The sequence below is a fragment of the Dama dama genome, chromosome 22, assembly GCF_033118175.1.
Source record: "Dama dama isolate Ldn47 chromosome 22, ASM3311817v1, whole genome shotgun sequence".
NCBI classification, from domain to species: Eukaryota; Metazoa; Chordata; class Mammalia; order Artiodactyla; family Cervidae; genus Dama; species Dama dama.
Window position 1 is genome coordinate 6,608,970 of NC_083702.1, and position 17,183 is coordinate 6,626,152.

Genomic DNA, 17,183 nt, shown 5'->3' on the forward strand with positions numbered 1-17,183 from the left:
CCCCCTGCATCAGCTCCTGACGTCGCCGGGTCAGACTCGCAGGAGCACTGGTGCTGACCAAGTGGGTCCCCAGGTGGACAGAGAGCCGTCTCTTGTGGGACGAGTCAGGGCAGCCACGAGGACCAGGTGCTCGCTACGTGCTGGCGCCGACCGGGGTCCTTTCGGGTTTCACCCCTAGTCCTCACAGCGCCTCTCAGTGTCCCAGCAGCTCTGGGAGCCCGAGTATTGGCCCTGCAGGCCTCTGGGTCGGTGCCGCTGCTCCACAGAAGGAGGAGTCAGGGTATGCTGCTAGACAAGGCATGATTGCCTGAGAAAAACAGTGCAGCTAAGCCTGAAAAGTGAGCCAAAATGCCAACGAGAAACGCAGAGCTGTGAACTGAACAATGAAGACGACACTTCAGCAGGCCTGTCTTCTGCCGGTTCTCAGAGCTGTCCCTGAGGGCTGGTCACCAGGCCACTCCTTCCTGTCCCCTGGCTCTGGGCTGCTCTGGCCACCCTGAACAGGAGGAGGCCAGGCCTGCACCTTCCTCCCCCCAACCCCTGATCACACCTGTGGTCTTTGTCCCCTGGCCTGTCTCCTTGAGAGGCCAGGCTCCATCTGTCCCTCCCTCATCTCCGTATCCCCTCCACCACCCAGGGCCTTGGCGCAAAGTAGAGGCTCCTCCTTGCCTGGGTAAACAGAGGCTGAGTCAGACTGCATAGGCACACATAGCCTCAGGGAGCGCCCAGGACCAGGCCAGCGCGCTCTGGGTGCTGGGAAAGCTTGGTTTCTTTAAGTCAGAGGACAGATGCTCTGGGCTCGGTGCTGGGGAAAGGAACGGGCCCCCATGCCTCCCACAGCTGCCGTCTAGACACAGACAAAGGAAGGCATGGAGACCGAGGCAGCAGTGCTGGAGGAGATTCACGAAGACCAAGTAGGCCAGGCCGGGGAGGAAGAGCTGCGCGAGGGAGGCACGGACCCTGGGGGACGAGGCCTCGGACCTGGTCTGGGGCAGTCAGAGGGCAAGATCCTGCTGTCTCTGCAGGAGCCCCTCGGGCAGCTGAGAACGCCGTGCTCGAGGGGCACTGTGTGAGAGATGGGGGTCTTTAATCTCTCAGAGCCACCCCCCCAACTAGACACACAACTTCAGATGTGACTTAGTAGAGGAAGAGCCGGGCCCTCATCACGCCAGGAGAATGCATGCACCTCCCACCCACGTTAGAGACCCTCAGTGGGCCCAGGGGGCTCACCAAGACCGCTCCCTTTGTCTTGCAGGGGATGAGCTGACCAAGATAGAGGATGAAGATGAGCAGGGCTGGTGCAAGGGGCGCTTGGACAGCGGACAGGTCGGCTTGTACCCCGCGAATTACGTCGAGGCGATCCAGTGATGGGCCGGTGGGCTGGCTGGCGGAGGGACGGAGCGGAGGCCCAGCAGCTCTGTTAGCCGTTGGCCCCAGGCAGCGGCCCCTCCAGCCAGCTGTGCGGGCATCCACTCCTCTTCCTGCAGAAGATGATGGTTCCATTGCTCTTGGTTTCATGCTGTCTCTTGAAGACAGACAAGCTGGTCATTTCACCTGGAACTCGGCCCCCTTGCCACAGTGCAGATGGAGAGAGCCGATCGCAGGAAGCCGCAGGACAACAGGAATCACCGCCGCCCGCCCCCCCCGCCCCCCACGCTGTGTGTTGGCTTATCATGGATCCGTGTATTCTTGACCTTGTCTTTCCTCCTCTCCTCCACCTCGATGGTAACGGTGGGCTCCACTAATCCTTGCTCCACTGACTCCTTCCTCTGACAAGTCCCATCGCCTGCTAAAACTTCAATGAACAAACTTACATGCCATTCTCTGAGTGAATGCTTTGAGGTTTTTAATTTAAAGGCTGTGTACAGTTCCTTTTTATATTCCCATTCTTGCATTCATTTGTACTTAAATTATGGCATAGGTCTGTGTCCACCGGTAGTCTTGAGGCAGTATCTCTGTTTCCATGCTATTCTGTTAATCACCCGTGCCACTGCCTGGGGCAAGAGCCTGCAGCCTGAACAGACCATGTCTGAGGCAAGAGATTGCAGTGGAAAGATGGGAACACAAGGTTGGGTTTCCATGGTGAATGCTCTCCACATTTGGGATGTCCAAATGTGAGTTTTGCAAATAACCTTATGTAGTCCTCTTTAAAGTCGCCATATTCAAAATCTATTTTCACTCTATTTGTTCTTAAAACTTTGCTGTTGCAAATTAACAATTTTATCAGTGATTTTTGAAAGGCTAAAATAGAAGACTAACTTTTCAAGTGAATGCGTCTAGAGTTCAGATGCTCTGTATTAGACCGTCATGTCTTGGTGTATATCTGTATATACTATTTGATATTCAGAAAATCTAAAGAGCTCGTCTACTGTGTTCATGAGCTTTTGACAGTGGCTTCAATTTGTAAACTGCTTGAAGACCATTCGGACATAGGCCTGGCTGGCCGGCTGGGCCCAGTGGAGCCTGCCGTAGGGAAGTCTGTCCTCACGGGCCAGCTGGGAGTCCAGCGCCCTCAGTCCAGCTGGCCTTGGTCCTCTCTGTAGCAGAACACTGTATGAAACTCCCGCGTCTTTGCAAGCAGCTGCAGATCTCACTGTCATCTGTGTTCCTCGTGAGCAAACAAAAGCTGGGTCTCACCCCACAGCACAAGGGTCCCTTCTGAGCACCCTGCGCCGTCAGGGAGCAGACGGGCTGGGGCAGGCAGCTGCCGTGTAACCGCGGGGCCGGCGAGGGAGGGAAACCTTTGTTCCGTGTACCAGACACGGGCGAGACGGCTGCCGCCATCACAAGCTATGCATTTTACTCAGTGTTTCTGGTGAGCTTGATGTCTTGCTTGGAAAGTGGATGTGTGTCTGTCTGTCCTGAGGATGTGTGTCTATCTGTCCTGGAAACTTACCAGCAGAATCCTCATTCCTTTGCTACAGATGTACCAAAAATTGTCAAGTCTTTTCAGTTTAGGAGTTTCTTTAAACGTATAGTATTTTAGAAAAAAAAAAAATCAATAAACAGTTGATCTGGTGATTGTGACCGTCTCTGTGCCACGCGTGTGCCTCCCGCTCATACCAGCTGGTGGACGTGTCTTCACCGGCGTCTGGAGCCGGACAAGACCCCAGCACAGGAGCACTGCCCAGGGTCCGTGTCCCTGTCCCACCGTCCCTGCCAAGCTTGGGGCTGGGGAGTCGAGGCCCCTGACCCCTCGGGGTGCTTCCCTCCCTCCAGCCTGCTTCTGTGTGTGGCCTCGGTGCCCCCAGCATGGGCAGCAGTCTGGCACTTCCCTCCCCCTCCCCGAGGCCCAGACAGCAAGACCAGACCAGAGACCACTCACCACCCCAGCTTCTTCGAAAACATGGCCTGAGCCCCTGCTGTGCATCAGGCCCACTTCACTGACATCGTCTGCAAAGAACTGCCCAACTCCAAACATGCTGCAAGTGAGGTGGGCCCTGCTCTCTGCTTCCGAGGAGGCGCTGAGCCCATCGAGGCTGCCCGCTGCCCCCGGCAGTCACCAGCTTCCAGTTGCAGCCCCAGGCAGCCTCCGCAAGACAAGCGGGGTCAGAGCGGAGGGGTCAGGGCAGGCTCCCAGTCCCACGGCCTGCGCTGGGCCGGCCAGTCCTGGGCACTCCGTGAGCTCATGTACTGCGGTGCCAGCCCACGGGGAGGCTTGAGTCCCCACTTTACAGAAGACACCCCGTCTGAAAACAAGTCCGGTGCCCTGCCCAAGGTCCTACGACAGAACCGTAGTTCAAACCTGCGTTTGCAGGATTCTTGAGGGTGAGCCCGTTCTTACTCCCTCCATCAGTGGATAAAGAACAGGGTGGCTGAGCAGGAGGAACCCTCAGGAGTCGGGGTGAAACCTCTTTTCTCTGCTTCCTGTGCCCCCCAGAGCTCCTGCAAGGAATCCTGAGGGGCCCTCGCTGCCTGCTGCCCTCTCCTGGCCCTCAGGGTCAGCTGGAAAACTTCGCCCATGCCTGGGCCTCGGCCCCTCCAAGCCAGAGCAATGCCTGCCTCCTGGCTGGAGGCTTAAACTCGGGGTCACAGGCCACAGGTGCCTGGCACTGCGTCCCCCGGCCCCAGTCAGGACCCCCTGGCATCCTTGGCCGCCCCCCCCACCCTCCATGCCGGGCCACCAGGTCCCCTTTGCCTCTGTCTTCCCCAGCCCCATTGCCACTGCCCCTTCTCCCCCTGAGACCACGGCTGCATCCACACCACCCCCAGGGGACCCTCAGCAGCCCACCCCAGTCCCCCCAGCGCATGGGCGGGGGTTGGTATTTCATCCTCTGCAAGCCCCCCTGGTCATGCTCAGAAGGCAAATGACCTCTGACCTAGTGACCCAGGCAGCTGCCCCCTGTGCCCGTCACCAGCCCTCTCCCCAGACACCTGCAGGAGGTCTGTGCCCCTCTCGCGGGTTTTCCCTCAGCCGGCGGCAGTGACCCCTGCGCTGACTCTCTCTGGAGGGAGCGAGCAGAAGGGTGGGGCTACCACCCTTAATGGACAGACTGGGGCTGCCCAGGGGGAGGCTGAGGCCGGGACAGAAGCCGCTGAGGTCTGAGGTCTGAGGCTCATCCCCCGCCAGGCAGGGCCACTGCCAAGCACAGGGCCAGAGCATCCAGGCTGACCCCGCACTCCTGGGGGAAAGGGAGCTTCTCAGCCTGCTGTTGACGAATCAGCTACACACCAGGCCCTGTGCTGAGCACCCCTCCCTGCAAAGGACCATAGAAACCTCACGATGATGAGCCCCGTTTTATAGACCAGAGAGCTTGAGTGGCTTGCATCGCAGCACTCAGCAAATCAGGGGCAGACGTGGGGTCCGAACTCCAGCGCCCGGCTCCAAAGGGCGCTCGTTCTCCAGCTTGCCGGGCCACATTCCAGAGTTTCTGAGGCCCAGAGTCTGCATATCTAACAAGTCCCCAGGGGACGCTGACCCGGGCCACGTTCTGAGCCGGTCAGAGCTGCCTTAAGAACCTGCAATTCCATGCCCTCTGTGATTTGTTGAAACTACCAGCAGACGCTCCTAAGCCAGCTCTAGGCCACAGGAGCTGAGCCCTGGGGACCTAGAGATCCATCAGCCACAGACTGGGCCAAGGAGGCAGGGACAGTATGGACAAAGAGAGCCAGGGAGGGGGCTTCCCTGGTGGTCCAGTGGTTAAGGATCTGCCTTGCAATGCAGCGGACGTCGGTTTGACCCGTGGTTTGGGAACTAAGGGCTTCCCTGGTAGCTCAGCTGGTAAAGACTCCGCCTGCAATGTGGGAGACCAAGGTTTGATTCCTGGGTCAGGAAGATCTGCTGGAGAAGGGCTAGGCTACCCACTCCAGCATTCTTGGACTTCCGTGATGGCTCAGCTGGTAAAGAATTCGCCCGCAATGCGGGACACCTGGGTTCAATCCCTGGATTGGGAAGATCCCCTGGAGAAGGGAAAGGCTACCCACTCCAGTATCCTGGCCTGGAGAATTCCAGGGACTGTATAGTTCATGGGGTCGCAGAGTCAGAGACGACTGAGCAACTTTCACTTTGGGGAATTAAGATCCCATATACCGCAGGGCCACTAAGCGCGAGTACCACAACTGCTGAGCCCAAGAGCCACAGCTAGAGAGTCCGTGCGCCCCAATGAAAGATCCCCATGACGCACCTAAGACCCAAAGCAGCCAAATAAACAGATAAGTAATCTTTTTTTTTTTAATGTTAAAAATTGTTCTAAAAAAGAGAGCGACAGGGAGCAAGGGACATCAGACCAGCATGACCTCCCGTCCCTGGCAAGGGGCAGGGAAGGCTCAGTGGCAGCCGGGCAGTGGACAGAGAGGTGCCCCCCAGGGTCGGACGGGCACCTTGTGTCCACAGGCAAGTCCCTTTATATCTCTGAGCCTCAGTTTCCTCGTCTGGAAAGTGGGGAAATGGTTCCCATCTTTTCTTTTTCATCATCATCTGGGGTCAACAGTGTGAACGAGCTTGTTAAAACACATAGATATAAGGCACCACTTTATGAAAGTGGTCTCACCCCTAAATGCCATCCCAACTCAAGTGGATAATAATCGAAGTACGCAGGCCCCAGCTGGAGATGCTGGATGCTCCCCAACCAGACGCTGGGCATGAATGCTTCCTCCAAGCCATATATTCATTCATATATGAAACTGTATATAAGAAGGCTGGACTTCCCACACCAAAACCTGATAAAATATTTTTTTCTTCTCTGAAACTTAGTCTTACAAACATGAAAAGATGAAGCCAGTGGTCAAGAGCATACGACTGTAAGGTACTGTGAGGTCGTATTCCCTGCACTCGAACTTGACTCCGATTGTGGGACCTTAATTAGTTATGTCACCTTGAGCAAAATACTTAATTTCTCTGAGCCTTGGTTTGCTCATCAATAAATGACAAGAGTATTTTGGGTTTTTTGGTTATTTAAAATGGCAATAGTAAACATTGGTATTTCAGTCTATGCCAGAACTGGTTCTAAACTCTTTGACATTTATTAACATTTAACACAGCAACACTCTGAACTATGTAATGTTGTTATTCCTCTTTCCATAGGTGAGGAACCTGAAGCACAGAGATGTTAGGTAACTCGCCCAAGGTGTAATCGCTACCGCAGGGCTAGCAAGGTTCAGACGTGGGTGGTGCAGTGCCGTCTCTGCCCACTAGGTCGCGCTGTTGGACTGCGAGAGCGCCCGCGCCTGCCCCCAGGGCCGCTCACCTGCAGTTACCTACCAGGATGGGAGTCAAGCCGAATCAGAGCCACCTGACCCGAGAGGCCCCGCTGTGTGCTCTGGACACCACGTTCTCACTGCTGGCGTCAAGCTCATTGGTTCAGGGACGGCGCCTTATCTTCTTTCTAGCCCCAGTGCTTGTGGAACTAAAGCGAAAAGAAATCAACCTTGAACCATCCAAAAAAACCCAGATTACAGTTTTAGACTTCTTCGATCCTCTGTGGGGAAGGCTAAGAAATGAATGAAGGAAGGAACAGATGAACTGCATAAATAACATCATTCCCTGGGGATTTCCCAGGTGCTAGCTCAATTGGTAAAGAATCTGCCTGCAATGTGGGAGACCTGGGTTCGATCCCTGGGTTGGGAAGATCTGCTGGAGAAGGGTAAGGCTACCCACTCCAGTATTCTGGCCTGGAGCCAAGAGTCGGACACGAATGAACGACTTTCACTTTCCAGTGGCTAAGATTCCGCATTCCCAATGCAGGGAGCCTGCGTTTGAGCTCTGGTCAGGGAACCAGATCCCACATGCCACAGCTAAGGGTTCACAAGCTTCAACAAAGATCCAAGACCCCATGTGCGACAACTAAGACCCAGCACAAACACATAAATAAATACTTTTTTAATTAAAGAGATAATAATAACATCACTCTCTGAGGAAAGGATAACTAACACCCTGGGTTGGTGAGCTACAGCCGTGTCATGCGGTGCGGCAGCTGAAGGCCACAGAAACTCGAGGGCCTGGCCCAGAGGTCTGAGAACAGACAGCCCTCAGCTCGTGGCATTTGATCAACAAGGGGAGACTGACTGCAAGCGAACCACGTGCAGCTTATCGGCCACGTGCTGGTCAAGATAGCCAGGCTGCTCCTGCCCCTCTATAACGTCTTCAAATAACAATGTGGTCATTGTAAAGGGAACAAAGGTTCAGATGGAAATCTGGAACCTAAGCAAAAGTATCCAGAAAAACATTAAAGTCCTAACATGCAGAGGTAATACTGCTGATATTCTGGTGCGTTTTATCTAGTCTTCTTTCTGTATGTACACACATGCATGTGTTTGTCCTTACTGTTAACAGAAGTGTGTGTTTTACAGAATTGGGATCATACTCTGAATGTGGTTTGGTAGCCTGCTTCACTCTTTTAATATTTGACCATGAACGTTTCTCATGCCCCTAAATATACTTTCACTAAAAACTTATCTTGGGATCTTCCCCAATGGCTCAGCAGGTAAAGAATCCACTTTCAATGCCGGAGACACAGGAGACGTGAGTTCAATCCCTGGGCTGGGAAGATCCCCTGAAGGAGGAAGTGGCAACCCTCTCCAGTATTCTTGCCTGGAGAATTCCATGGACAGAGGAGCCTGGTGTGCTACGGTCCGTGGGTCACAAAGAGTCAGACAGGACTGAGTGACTAACACAAAAACATGTTTCATGGCTGCTTGATATTTCCCGCATCGTCGTTTAGTCACTCAGTCGTATCCGACTCTTTGCGACCCCATGGACTGCAGCACACCAGGTTTCTCTGTCCTTCATCATCTCCTGGAGCTTGCTCAAACTCATGTCCATTGAGTCGGTGATGCCATCCAGCCATCTCATCCTCTGTCATCCCCTTCTCCTGCCGTCAATCTTTCCCAGCATCAGGATCTTTTCCAATGAGTCAGCTATTTGCTTCTGGTGGCCAAAGTATTGGAGTTTCAGCTTCAGCATCAGTCCCTCCAATGAATATTCAGGGTTGATTTCCTTTAGGATTTAGGGTTGACTGGTTGGATCTCCTTGAAGTCCAAAGGGCTCTCAAGAGTCTTCTTTCAGCACCACCGTTCGAAAGCATCCATTCTTCGGCTCTCAGTCTTATTTCATGTGTTGTAAGTCCCATATCGCTAAGCACTTCTTTCCCATTTTTTCCCCATTTTTTAAGGTATAATTCACACATAGTAAAATGCACCCTGTTTAGTGTATAATTTGACAAATTCATATAGTCATGTGACCATCACCACAATCAAGATATAGAACTGTCCCCTCACCCCTCAGATTTCTCCCTGCTCCACTGTAATCAACCCCTCCTTGTATTTCCAGCCCCTGGAAACCACTGATCTGTTTTATTTTCATAGTTTTGACTTTTCCAGAATGTCATATGAATAGAATCATACAACATATAGCCTTTGGAGACTGTCTTATCTTTCACTTCACATAATTCATCTGAAATCCATCTACATGGTTACATGGATAAATACTTTATTTCTACTTACTGTGAGTAGTTTCCATTGAGTGAATGTACCATGGTTTGTTAGTTCAATTGAAGGAGATTTGGCTGTTTCTCTAGTTTCTGATGATTACAAATAAATGTGTTATAAACGCTTATGTATAGGTTTGCAAGTGTAGGTTTTGTGTAAACATAAGTTTCCATTTCACTTTTCAATTATTTTGTATAATATTGTAACATTATAAATATTACAGTAACGAGGCTGTATATTGTCACCCTGCTTATTTAACTTATATGCAGAGTACATCATGTGAAATGCCGGGCTGGATGAAGCACAACCTGGGATCAAGACTGATGGAAGAAATATTAATAACCTCAGATATGCAGATGACACCACCCTTATGGCAGAAAGTGGAGAACTGAAGAACCTCTTGATGAAAGTGAAAGAGGAGAGTGAAAAAGCTGGTTTAAAGCTTCACATTCAGAAAACTATGATCATGGCATCCGGTTCCATCACTTCATGGCAAATAGATAGGGAAGCAATGGAAACAGTGACAGACATTATTTTCTTGGGCTCCAAAGTCACTGCAGATGGTGACTGCAACCATGAAATTAAAAGAAGCTTACTCCTTGTAAGGAAAGTTATGACCAACCTAGACAGCATATTAAAAAGCAGAGAGATTACTTTGCCACCAAAGGTCCATCTAGTCAAAGCCATAGTTTTTCCAGTAGGCATGTATGGATGTAACAGTTGGACTATAAAGAGAGCTGAGCACCGAAGAATTGATGCTTTTGAACTGTGGTGTTGGAGAAGACTCTTGAGAGTCCCTTGGACTGCAAGGAGATCACACTAGTCCATCCTAAAGGAAATCAGTCCTGAATATTCATTGGAAGGACTGATGCTGAAGCTGAAACTCCAATACTTTGGCCACCTGATGTGAAGAGCTAACTCACTGGAAAACACCCTGATGCTGGGAAAGATTGAAGGCAGGAGGAGAAGGGGATGACAGAGGATGAGATGGTTGGATGGCATCACCGACTCGATGGACATGAGTTTGAGTAAGCTCCGGGAGTTGGTGATGGGCAGAGAGGCCTGGCGTGCTGCAGTCCATGGGGTCGCAAAGAGTCAGACACGACTGAGCAACTGAACTGAATGAGGATTTCAAATCTTTTAACCCATTAAGGAGGTAATGGCATCAGCTTAAATTTCTATTTAAAAAAATCAATCAAGGGGAATCACCTGGCAATCTATTGGTTAGGACTCTGTGCTTCCACTGAAGAGGGTGCAGGTTCCATCCCTGGGAACTAAGGATCTTGGGAACTAAGATCCTGTAAGCTGTGCAGTGTGGCCAAAAAAAAAGGACACTTGTGTGAATTTCCAAAAGTGTGAAATCAAGAAGGCCCCTACAGGGTCCTCCCGGGTACAAAGGCCCCTCCGTGTCCCCTGTTTCTTGTGAAAAATAGGTTTAGTTTCCCAGGACTTCCCTGAGTTCCAAAGACCAGACTCAAGCATCTATTCATTAAGGAGATGAGGGAATGCAGAAACAAAGGAGAAGCAGTCAAAAAACTAACTCATCAATAAAGCAGAGACCTAGTTCCTCCTCACAACAATTATCATAACAATCTGATGCATATCTTTGAGTTGTTCTGCAGAAACTAAGACCCAGCCCCTCTCCCCCCAGGGGGAGGATGTCGATGACATGCTGACCCCAGACTGGTTGGAAGGAGAAGGTTCCTGAAACATCACCCTGTTAACTCACCACCACCCAATCAGAAGGAAGCCCATGAGCTGAAACCCTCACCTCAATGTTGTCTTTAAAACCCATTCCCTTGTTGCTCTACGACACAGGGAGCTAAACCCAGTGTTCTGTGACAACCTAGAGGGGTGGGATGGGGTGGTAGGTGGGAAGGAGGTTCAAGAGGGAGGGAAACATTTGTATACCTATGACTGATTCATGTTGACGTATGGCAGAAACTAACACAATATTGTAAAGCAATGATCCTCCAATTAAAAATAAATGAGTTTATTTATTAAAAAAAAAAAGTCCCTGAAAGCCACTGAAGAGTCAGGGTCTTTGAGCGTGAGCTGCCCATTCTCCTTGCTTGCTGCCTGCAATAAAGGCTGTGCTTTCCTTCACCCAGTGTCAGTTCGCCATGGCAGGAAAGCAGACTAAAGTCACTTCAATAACAAGCGCACTGCCTGAGCATATAGAGGTTGGTGGAAATCAGATAAGGCTGCTCATGATTCCATGAAGTCATTTGCAAAAGTATCTGACCTCTACAGAAATGGCATGTCTGAGAGCCAGTGTTCGCTTTGTAAAGAAAAAATACACTGCCTGCCATTCCATTTCTACAAGGTTCAAGCCAGCACCCACGGCAGTCACCCACTGAGGGGAATTCAGAATGGAGACAAGCAGAAAGCATGTGCTTTGGATACTGGCCCCTAGATAGTTAAGAAACACAACTAAGGAAAAATTTCAGAGACTGTGGATTCTTGTGTCTCCCCAAAAAGAGAAAAGCGCTGAAATCATTAATTTGAGATGTCTGTTATTTGTGATTTGCAGTGATCTTCAGATGTTCAATAACCACTTTTTCCAGAAAAAAAAAATCATATATATCCAGGCTCCTCCCTTACCTCTTTGAAACAGTACCTCAAGGTAACGTGAGAGGTTGTCTTCTGGGCTACTGTCCTCAGCACTGAACAAACACCACTCACACCTCTTATGTTGTGCCTTTGTAAGTCAGCAATTTGTTCTCAGCACAAACTAAAGTCCACTGGGGCAAGGATAAGGTCTATGCTTATTCTTACTTTGTGATTCATCATATGACTGTCTAAGCATGTCTAGTTTTTCCTAGAGTGGCACTGGGCTTTCAGCAAGGTCCTGTTCAACTGAATAAACTAAATATTGGGTTGACCAAAAAGCATGCATGCACACTCATTCATGTCCGACTCTGCAACCCCAGGGATTGAACCTGCAACTTTTGCGTCTCCTGCATTGAGCAGGCAGATTCTTTACCAACTGCACCACCTGGAAAGTCCCTGGCCAAAAAAATTGTTGGGTTTTTTCCGTAAGATGTTACCTGGCCACAGGCATACCAGGCTCTCTTCATAAAAGGTGGAAAGCAAGGACAGTACCCAGAAGGCAATGTGGACCTGCCTACTGACTGGGTCCTTCTATTTTTCTCAGATTGGAAGCAATGAATTTCTGCCTAGACTCTTGAGAGCAGGAGGACTTCCTATCCTCTTCAGGATTTGGGATTACTGGATTCAGCTTCTACCCCTGGCAGCTGTGGCTCTTTGCCTATAGCCCAAGGGAGACTGAATTTGATGCTTTTGCTTTCTAGGAGAGAAGGAAGCGGGTGGGCTTCTACCTCTACGCACCAAAAGTTGGATGCTTGCCCAACAAGGGGTTTCTTTCCATCTCTCTTGTCTCCATCTTTCTCGTGAAGAAAGACTTCTGATAGAGGGTTTTATAGAAAAGAACTTATGAATGAAGACAGTAAGCTCTCTTTGTTTCTGAGGCCCCTAGCTATTCTAAACTGACATGCTAGTCCATGCTTGGCTCGAAGAATTCATTAAAATTTTAACTGATTTCCTTTTGCCCACTTGTATGGCAGCCACCTCTTTCCCCTGTTCTTTGCCAAAGGTGAAAGAGTTCTGTGTTCCATCTGTCTTGGGGAGGCATGTCTCTCTTTGGAATTCTGTTTACTTGGTTGCTTTGCAACCCCAGTTCTCTGATGGGCTCAAGTTATGATTTTAAATGTTATCCAGCCGTTTCTCATTATTATGCTGAATCACATTCTTCGCAGCTTTCTACATTCTAAGCCTGTTCCACACCTCCTTACTGAATATATTCTATGTGTCAGGCTTTGTTTTAGGTGCTGGGGATAGAAAGATAGACATAATACATCTGATCTCAAAAACTTATATTCAGTTGAGAGGAGTATGACATATTATGGCATTAAGCAGATGAGAAAAAAACACTGATGGTATTTTTTTTCCTTTAGTCCTTTTATGCCTCAGTTAGTGTAGACACTGTCTACATTTCATTGTACATTTTTTTCTTCTCAGAGTAGACAATACCCTGAATCCGATATATAACTTGGTAAGAAGTTATTCTCATCAGAAAGGGTGTTCTGTGTAGGCTCAAACCAGGACCTAGAGACACAAAATACATGGACTATTGCAATGTTGTTGTTGTTGTGGTTTAGTCATTAAGTCGTGTCTGACTCTTTGTGACCCCATAGACTGTAGCCCGCCAGGTTCCTCGGTCCATGGGATTCTCCAGGTAAGAATCCTGGAGTGGGTTGCCATTTTCTCCTCCAGGAGATCTTCCCGACCCAGGGATCGAACCTGTCTCCTGCATTGACAGGCAGATTCTTTACCACTGAGCCACCAGGGAAGTAATACTTTGATTCAATACAAGGAAGAACTTTCAGTCAGAACTGAAACTTACTGCAAAAGTAACTTACTGTTCTGGAAGGTGATATATTTCCCTTCCTTGGAATACTTCCACCCCTGCAAGCTTCCAACTTCCCTGAGGGTATCTAACCAGACTGGCTGAGAGAACATGCCTCACAGCACCTCAAAAGCAGAAAGACAACTGCCCAAGTGTTTCCCTGGGTTCACTGGGAAGCTGCTTTCCTGCACTGCCCAGCACTGGTTCCCCAGCCCTCACCCCATGGTAGGGAGGAGCAGCCCAGCTTCAGAGAAGTGATCTGACCAAGATCACAAAGCTGGGAGGAAGCTGGCTGAACTGGGCCTAGACTCCAAAACCTGTTATCCTTGTCCTGACCCGCGGGCGACACTTACCTAGTGGCTCCAACCCACTAAGTCAAAGAGGCGCACTTCTCCAAGCGTTTAAACCCTCCAGGCAGTCATGTCAGCCAAGGGTAGGAAAAAGCCGACTCTCTTCTTGTCTGCTTTCATCATATCCCAGTAAGCATCTTTTGCCTCAGGAGAATTGTTATCTCTCACCGATTTACCCTGACACAGAATAATGAACTGGTTCAAAATCAGGAAGGGAGTACAACAAAGCTGGATACTGTCATTCTGCTTATTCAACTTACATGCAGAGTTCAGTTCAGTCACTCAGTCATGTCCAACTCTTTGCGACCCCACGTACTACAGCACGCCAGGCTTCCCTGTCCATCACCAACTCCTGGAGCTCGCTCAAACTCATGTCCATCAAGATGGTGATGCCAACCAACCATCTCATCCTCTGTCGTCCCTTCTCCTCCTGCATTCAATCTTTCCCAGCATCAGGGTCTTTTCAAATGAGTCAGTTCTTCACATCAGGTGGCCAAAGTATTGCAGTTTCAGCTTCAGCATCAGTCCTTCCAATGAATATTCAGGACTGATTTCCTTTAGTGCAAAGGGCGGTCATGTCAGCATGGACTCTCCCCTCTTCTCCGTGACTGTTCTGCCTGGCCCCCACTGCCACCTCCAAAGTGAACGGCTGTTAGCCAGCATGGTCATGAGCCATGACACGATGGCACAGAAAGTCCCAGAGTTTTACAACATGTAGATGTCTTTCAGTCTAGGTGGAGGGGAGCCAGTATTTTTACAGCCTAAGAGAAGTACAAAAGGAAGCCGTTTATTGATGGTGATATCTGACGAGTGTAAGAAAGACCGGAGGAGAAAGGTTCCAGGAATTCTCCAGTGCCGACTTCTTTGCTGTTTTCTTGATTTTCAAATTTTCGTGAATCTGTTTATAAAGAGTGGTTGCTGTAAACTAGACGAGATAAGGATCTAGAGTTAGATCACTAGTGTGATCTCCTTGCAGTCCAAGGGACTCTCAAGAGTCTTCTCCAACACCACAGTTTAAAAGCATCAATTCTTTGGTGCTCAGTTTTCTTTATAGTCCAACTCTTATATCTATATATGACTATACATGCAGAGTATATCACATGAAATGTCAGGCTGGATAAAGCACAAACTGGAATCAAGATTGCCAGGAGAAATATGAATAACCTCAGATACACAGATGACACCACCCTTATGGCAGAAAGTGAAGAAGAACGAAAGAGCCTCTTGATGAAAGTGAAAGAGGAGAGTGAAAATCTTGGCTTAAAACTCAACATTCAGAAAACTAAGATCATGGCACCTGGGCCCATCACTTCATGGCAAATAGATTGGGTAAAATGGAAAGTGACAGACTATTTTCTTGGACTCCAAAATCACTGAGGATGGTGACTGCAACCATAACATTAAAAGACGCTTGCTCCTTGGAAGAAAAGCTGTGACAAACATAGACAGTGTATTAAAAAGGAGACATTACTTTCCCAACAAAGGTCCATCAAGTCAAAGCTATGGTTTTTCCAGTAGTCATGTATGGGTGTCAGAGTTGGACCATAAATAAGGCTGAACACTGAAGAATTGATGCTTTCGAACTGTGCTGTTGAGGAAGAATTTTAAGAGTCCTTTGGACAGCAAGGAGACCAAACCAGTCAATCCTAAAGGAAATCAACCCTGAATATTCATTGGAAGGACTGAAGCTGAAGTTTCAATACTTTGGCCACCTGATGTGAAGAGCTGCCTCATTAGAAAAGACCCTGATGCTGGAAAAGACTGAAGGCAGGAGGAGAAGGGGGCAGCAGAGGATGAGATGGTTGGATGGCATCACCGACTCAGTGGACATGAGTCTGAGCAAATTCCAGGAAAGCGTGAAGGACAGGGAAGCCTGGTCGTGCTGCAGTCCATGGGGTTGCAAAGAGTTCATGGGGTTGCAAAGAGTCCGACACGACTTAGTAACTGAACAATAACTGATATACCCAAACTGATACTTGAAGAAAACCAGTTTCGCTACAGGACGCTTCCCACCCAGGCCTCAGCTTTAGCTCGGGGCAAAAGAAATAAATATATTAAAAGGCGGCTAGAGAAAACCCTGCCCTCGGGCATCGGGAAACGGAAGGGAGGCCCCTCGCCTCGCAAGTTTTCTCCTTTGCCACTTGGAAGGGCAGGTTCGGCGGACCGACTGGTGCCGAGGAAGGAGTGCGTCATCCGAAGCGGTCCTGCCTCGGGCAGCGGGGAGCGCCGGCACAAACCAGTCCCAAGTCCGCCTGCGACAAGCCCCGCCCAGAGCCAAAGCCAGGTAGGGGCCTGGAGGCGCGCGAGCCTCCCTGCGCATGCGCATGACGCAGCGGGGCGTGGCTTGAGAGAGCTGCGCGTGCGCTGCGGCGGTAGGCGGGGCCAGGGGCGGGGTCATCGATAGGCGGGGTCTGATCTTCCCGGGCAGCCCCGCCCCTCGGTCGGCGTCTACCTCCCGGAGGCGGCAACCGCCACAGCTCTGCCCTTCCCGGTTGGCGGGGCCAGCTGCGCCCCGGTTCTTGGATGATCATGGGGGACCCCAGCAAGCAAGACATCCTGACCATCTTCAAGCGCCTCCGCTCGGTGCCCACCAACAAGGTAACGGCCGCCAGGAGTGTTCAGGCTCGCCTGGCATCACTGCGGGATCCCGCGGGCGGCCCCTGCGGCGCCAGTGGCCGCGGCCGCGGGGAGGAGGAGCCGGCCCGGCCTGTGTGACACGTCGCACTGTGCGGCCGCAACGGCTGGGCCTGGTCTGGGTCCGGTCGGTGCGCTGCCCTCCTCGCTTCAGCACGGGAGGGGCGGGGGTGGGGGCGCACGCCAAGGCCCAAGGCTGGGCCGACACCTGGGAAGTCCTGGGGGCGGGAGGCGAGAGCATCTGGGGGTCCCAGGGGCGTACGGGGCCTGGGAGCTTACGGGGAGGCAGAGTGGGCTTTGAGGGAGCAGCAGAGTGGACTCTTGAGTTCCTGAGAGAACTGGGGGCGAGCTCTGGGATCTGAGAGAGGGCTGGAGGGGAGGGGGGCGTACACGGGGCTCCCGCGATTGGGGACGGACCCCGCAGGCCACCTGTGACCCAGCCAGTAAGCATGCACCGGGTCAGAAACTCCAGCTGGTAGCGCTGGGCCCTGGGCAAGCTGAGCGTGCCCCCTCCCCACCTTCGAGCTCACCTCTGAGGCTCCCCAGAAGTGCCAGTCGGAGGCTGGTTGGTGCCCTGTGTCCTGGGGTGGCAGCCTCAATCTCCGTGTCTCATGAAGCTGCTAAGTAGTTGCTGCTAAGTGACTTGGAGCTCTTAACTCTTGCTAAGAAAGCCCAGCACAGACCCTTTCCCTTCCTTCCCTTTGGGTCTCCTTGGAGATTGGGGTTTTCCTTTTTTTCTTCATCTCAGGGGCCGTTTCCCACCCCTATGACTCTTAGCACTTTTTGCGACTGGCTAGAGACGGGATGACACATCAGGCTAAAGTGACACCCTCGGTGAGGATCAC

At 50.8% G+C, this 17,183-nt stretch overlaps 2 protein-coding genes and 1 long non-coding RNA gene across 4 annotated transcripts in view; 2 read left to right on the forward strand and 1 right to left on the reverse strand.

The window, feature by feature from the left end:
* Nucleotides 1-3,021, forward strand: part of PACSIN2 (protein kinase C and casein kinase substrate in neurons 2) — a 110,483-nt gene extending 107,462 nt beyond the window's left edge. For both annotated transcript variants that reach the window (XM_061124380.1, XM_061124381.1), the window contains exon 11: nt 1,256-3,021. In XM_061124380.1, the coding sequence (XP_060980363.1) occupies nt 1,256-1,368 (113 nt within the window). In that variant the 3' untranslated portion in view covers nt 1,369-3,021. The remainder of the gene's footprint in view (nt 1-1,255) is intronic.
* Nucleotides 3,022-12,311: 9,290 nt separating this feature from the next.
* On the reverse strand, nt 12,312-17,007 carry LOC133043493 (uncharacterized). Its single transcript, XR_009689710.1, has 4 exons — nt 16,869-17,007; nt 13,965-14,629; nt 13,708-13,881; nt 12,312-13,053 (listed from the first exon to the last, which is right to left on the reverse strand). It is a non-coding gene; the product is annotated as an uncharacterized LOC133043493 (long non-coding RNA).
* Nucleotides 16,144-17,183, forward strand: part of ARFGAP3 (ADP ribosylation factor GTPase activating protein 3) — a 49,801-nt gene continuing 48,761 nt past the window's right edge. The window contains exon 1 of the mRNA XM_061124382.1: nt 16,144-16,302. Coding sequence (XP_060980365.1) covers nt 16,228-16,302 — 75 coding nt within the window. The 5' untranslated portion in view covers nt 16,144-16,227. The remainder of the gene's footprint in view (nt 16,303-17,183) is intronic.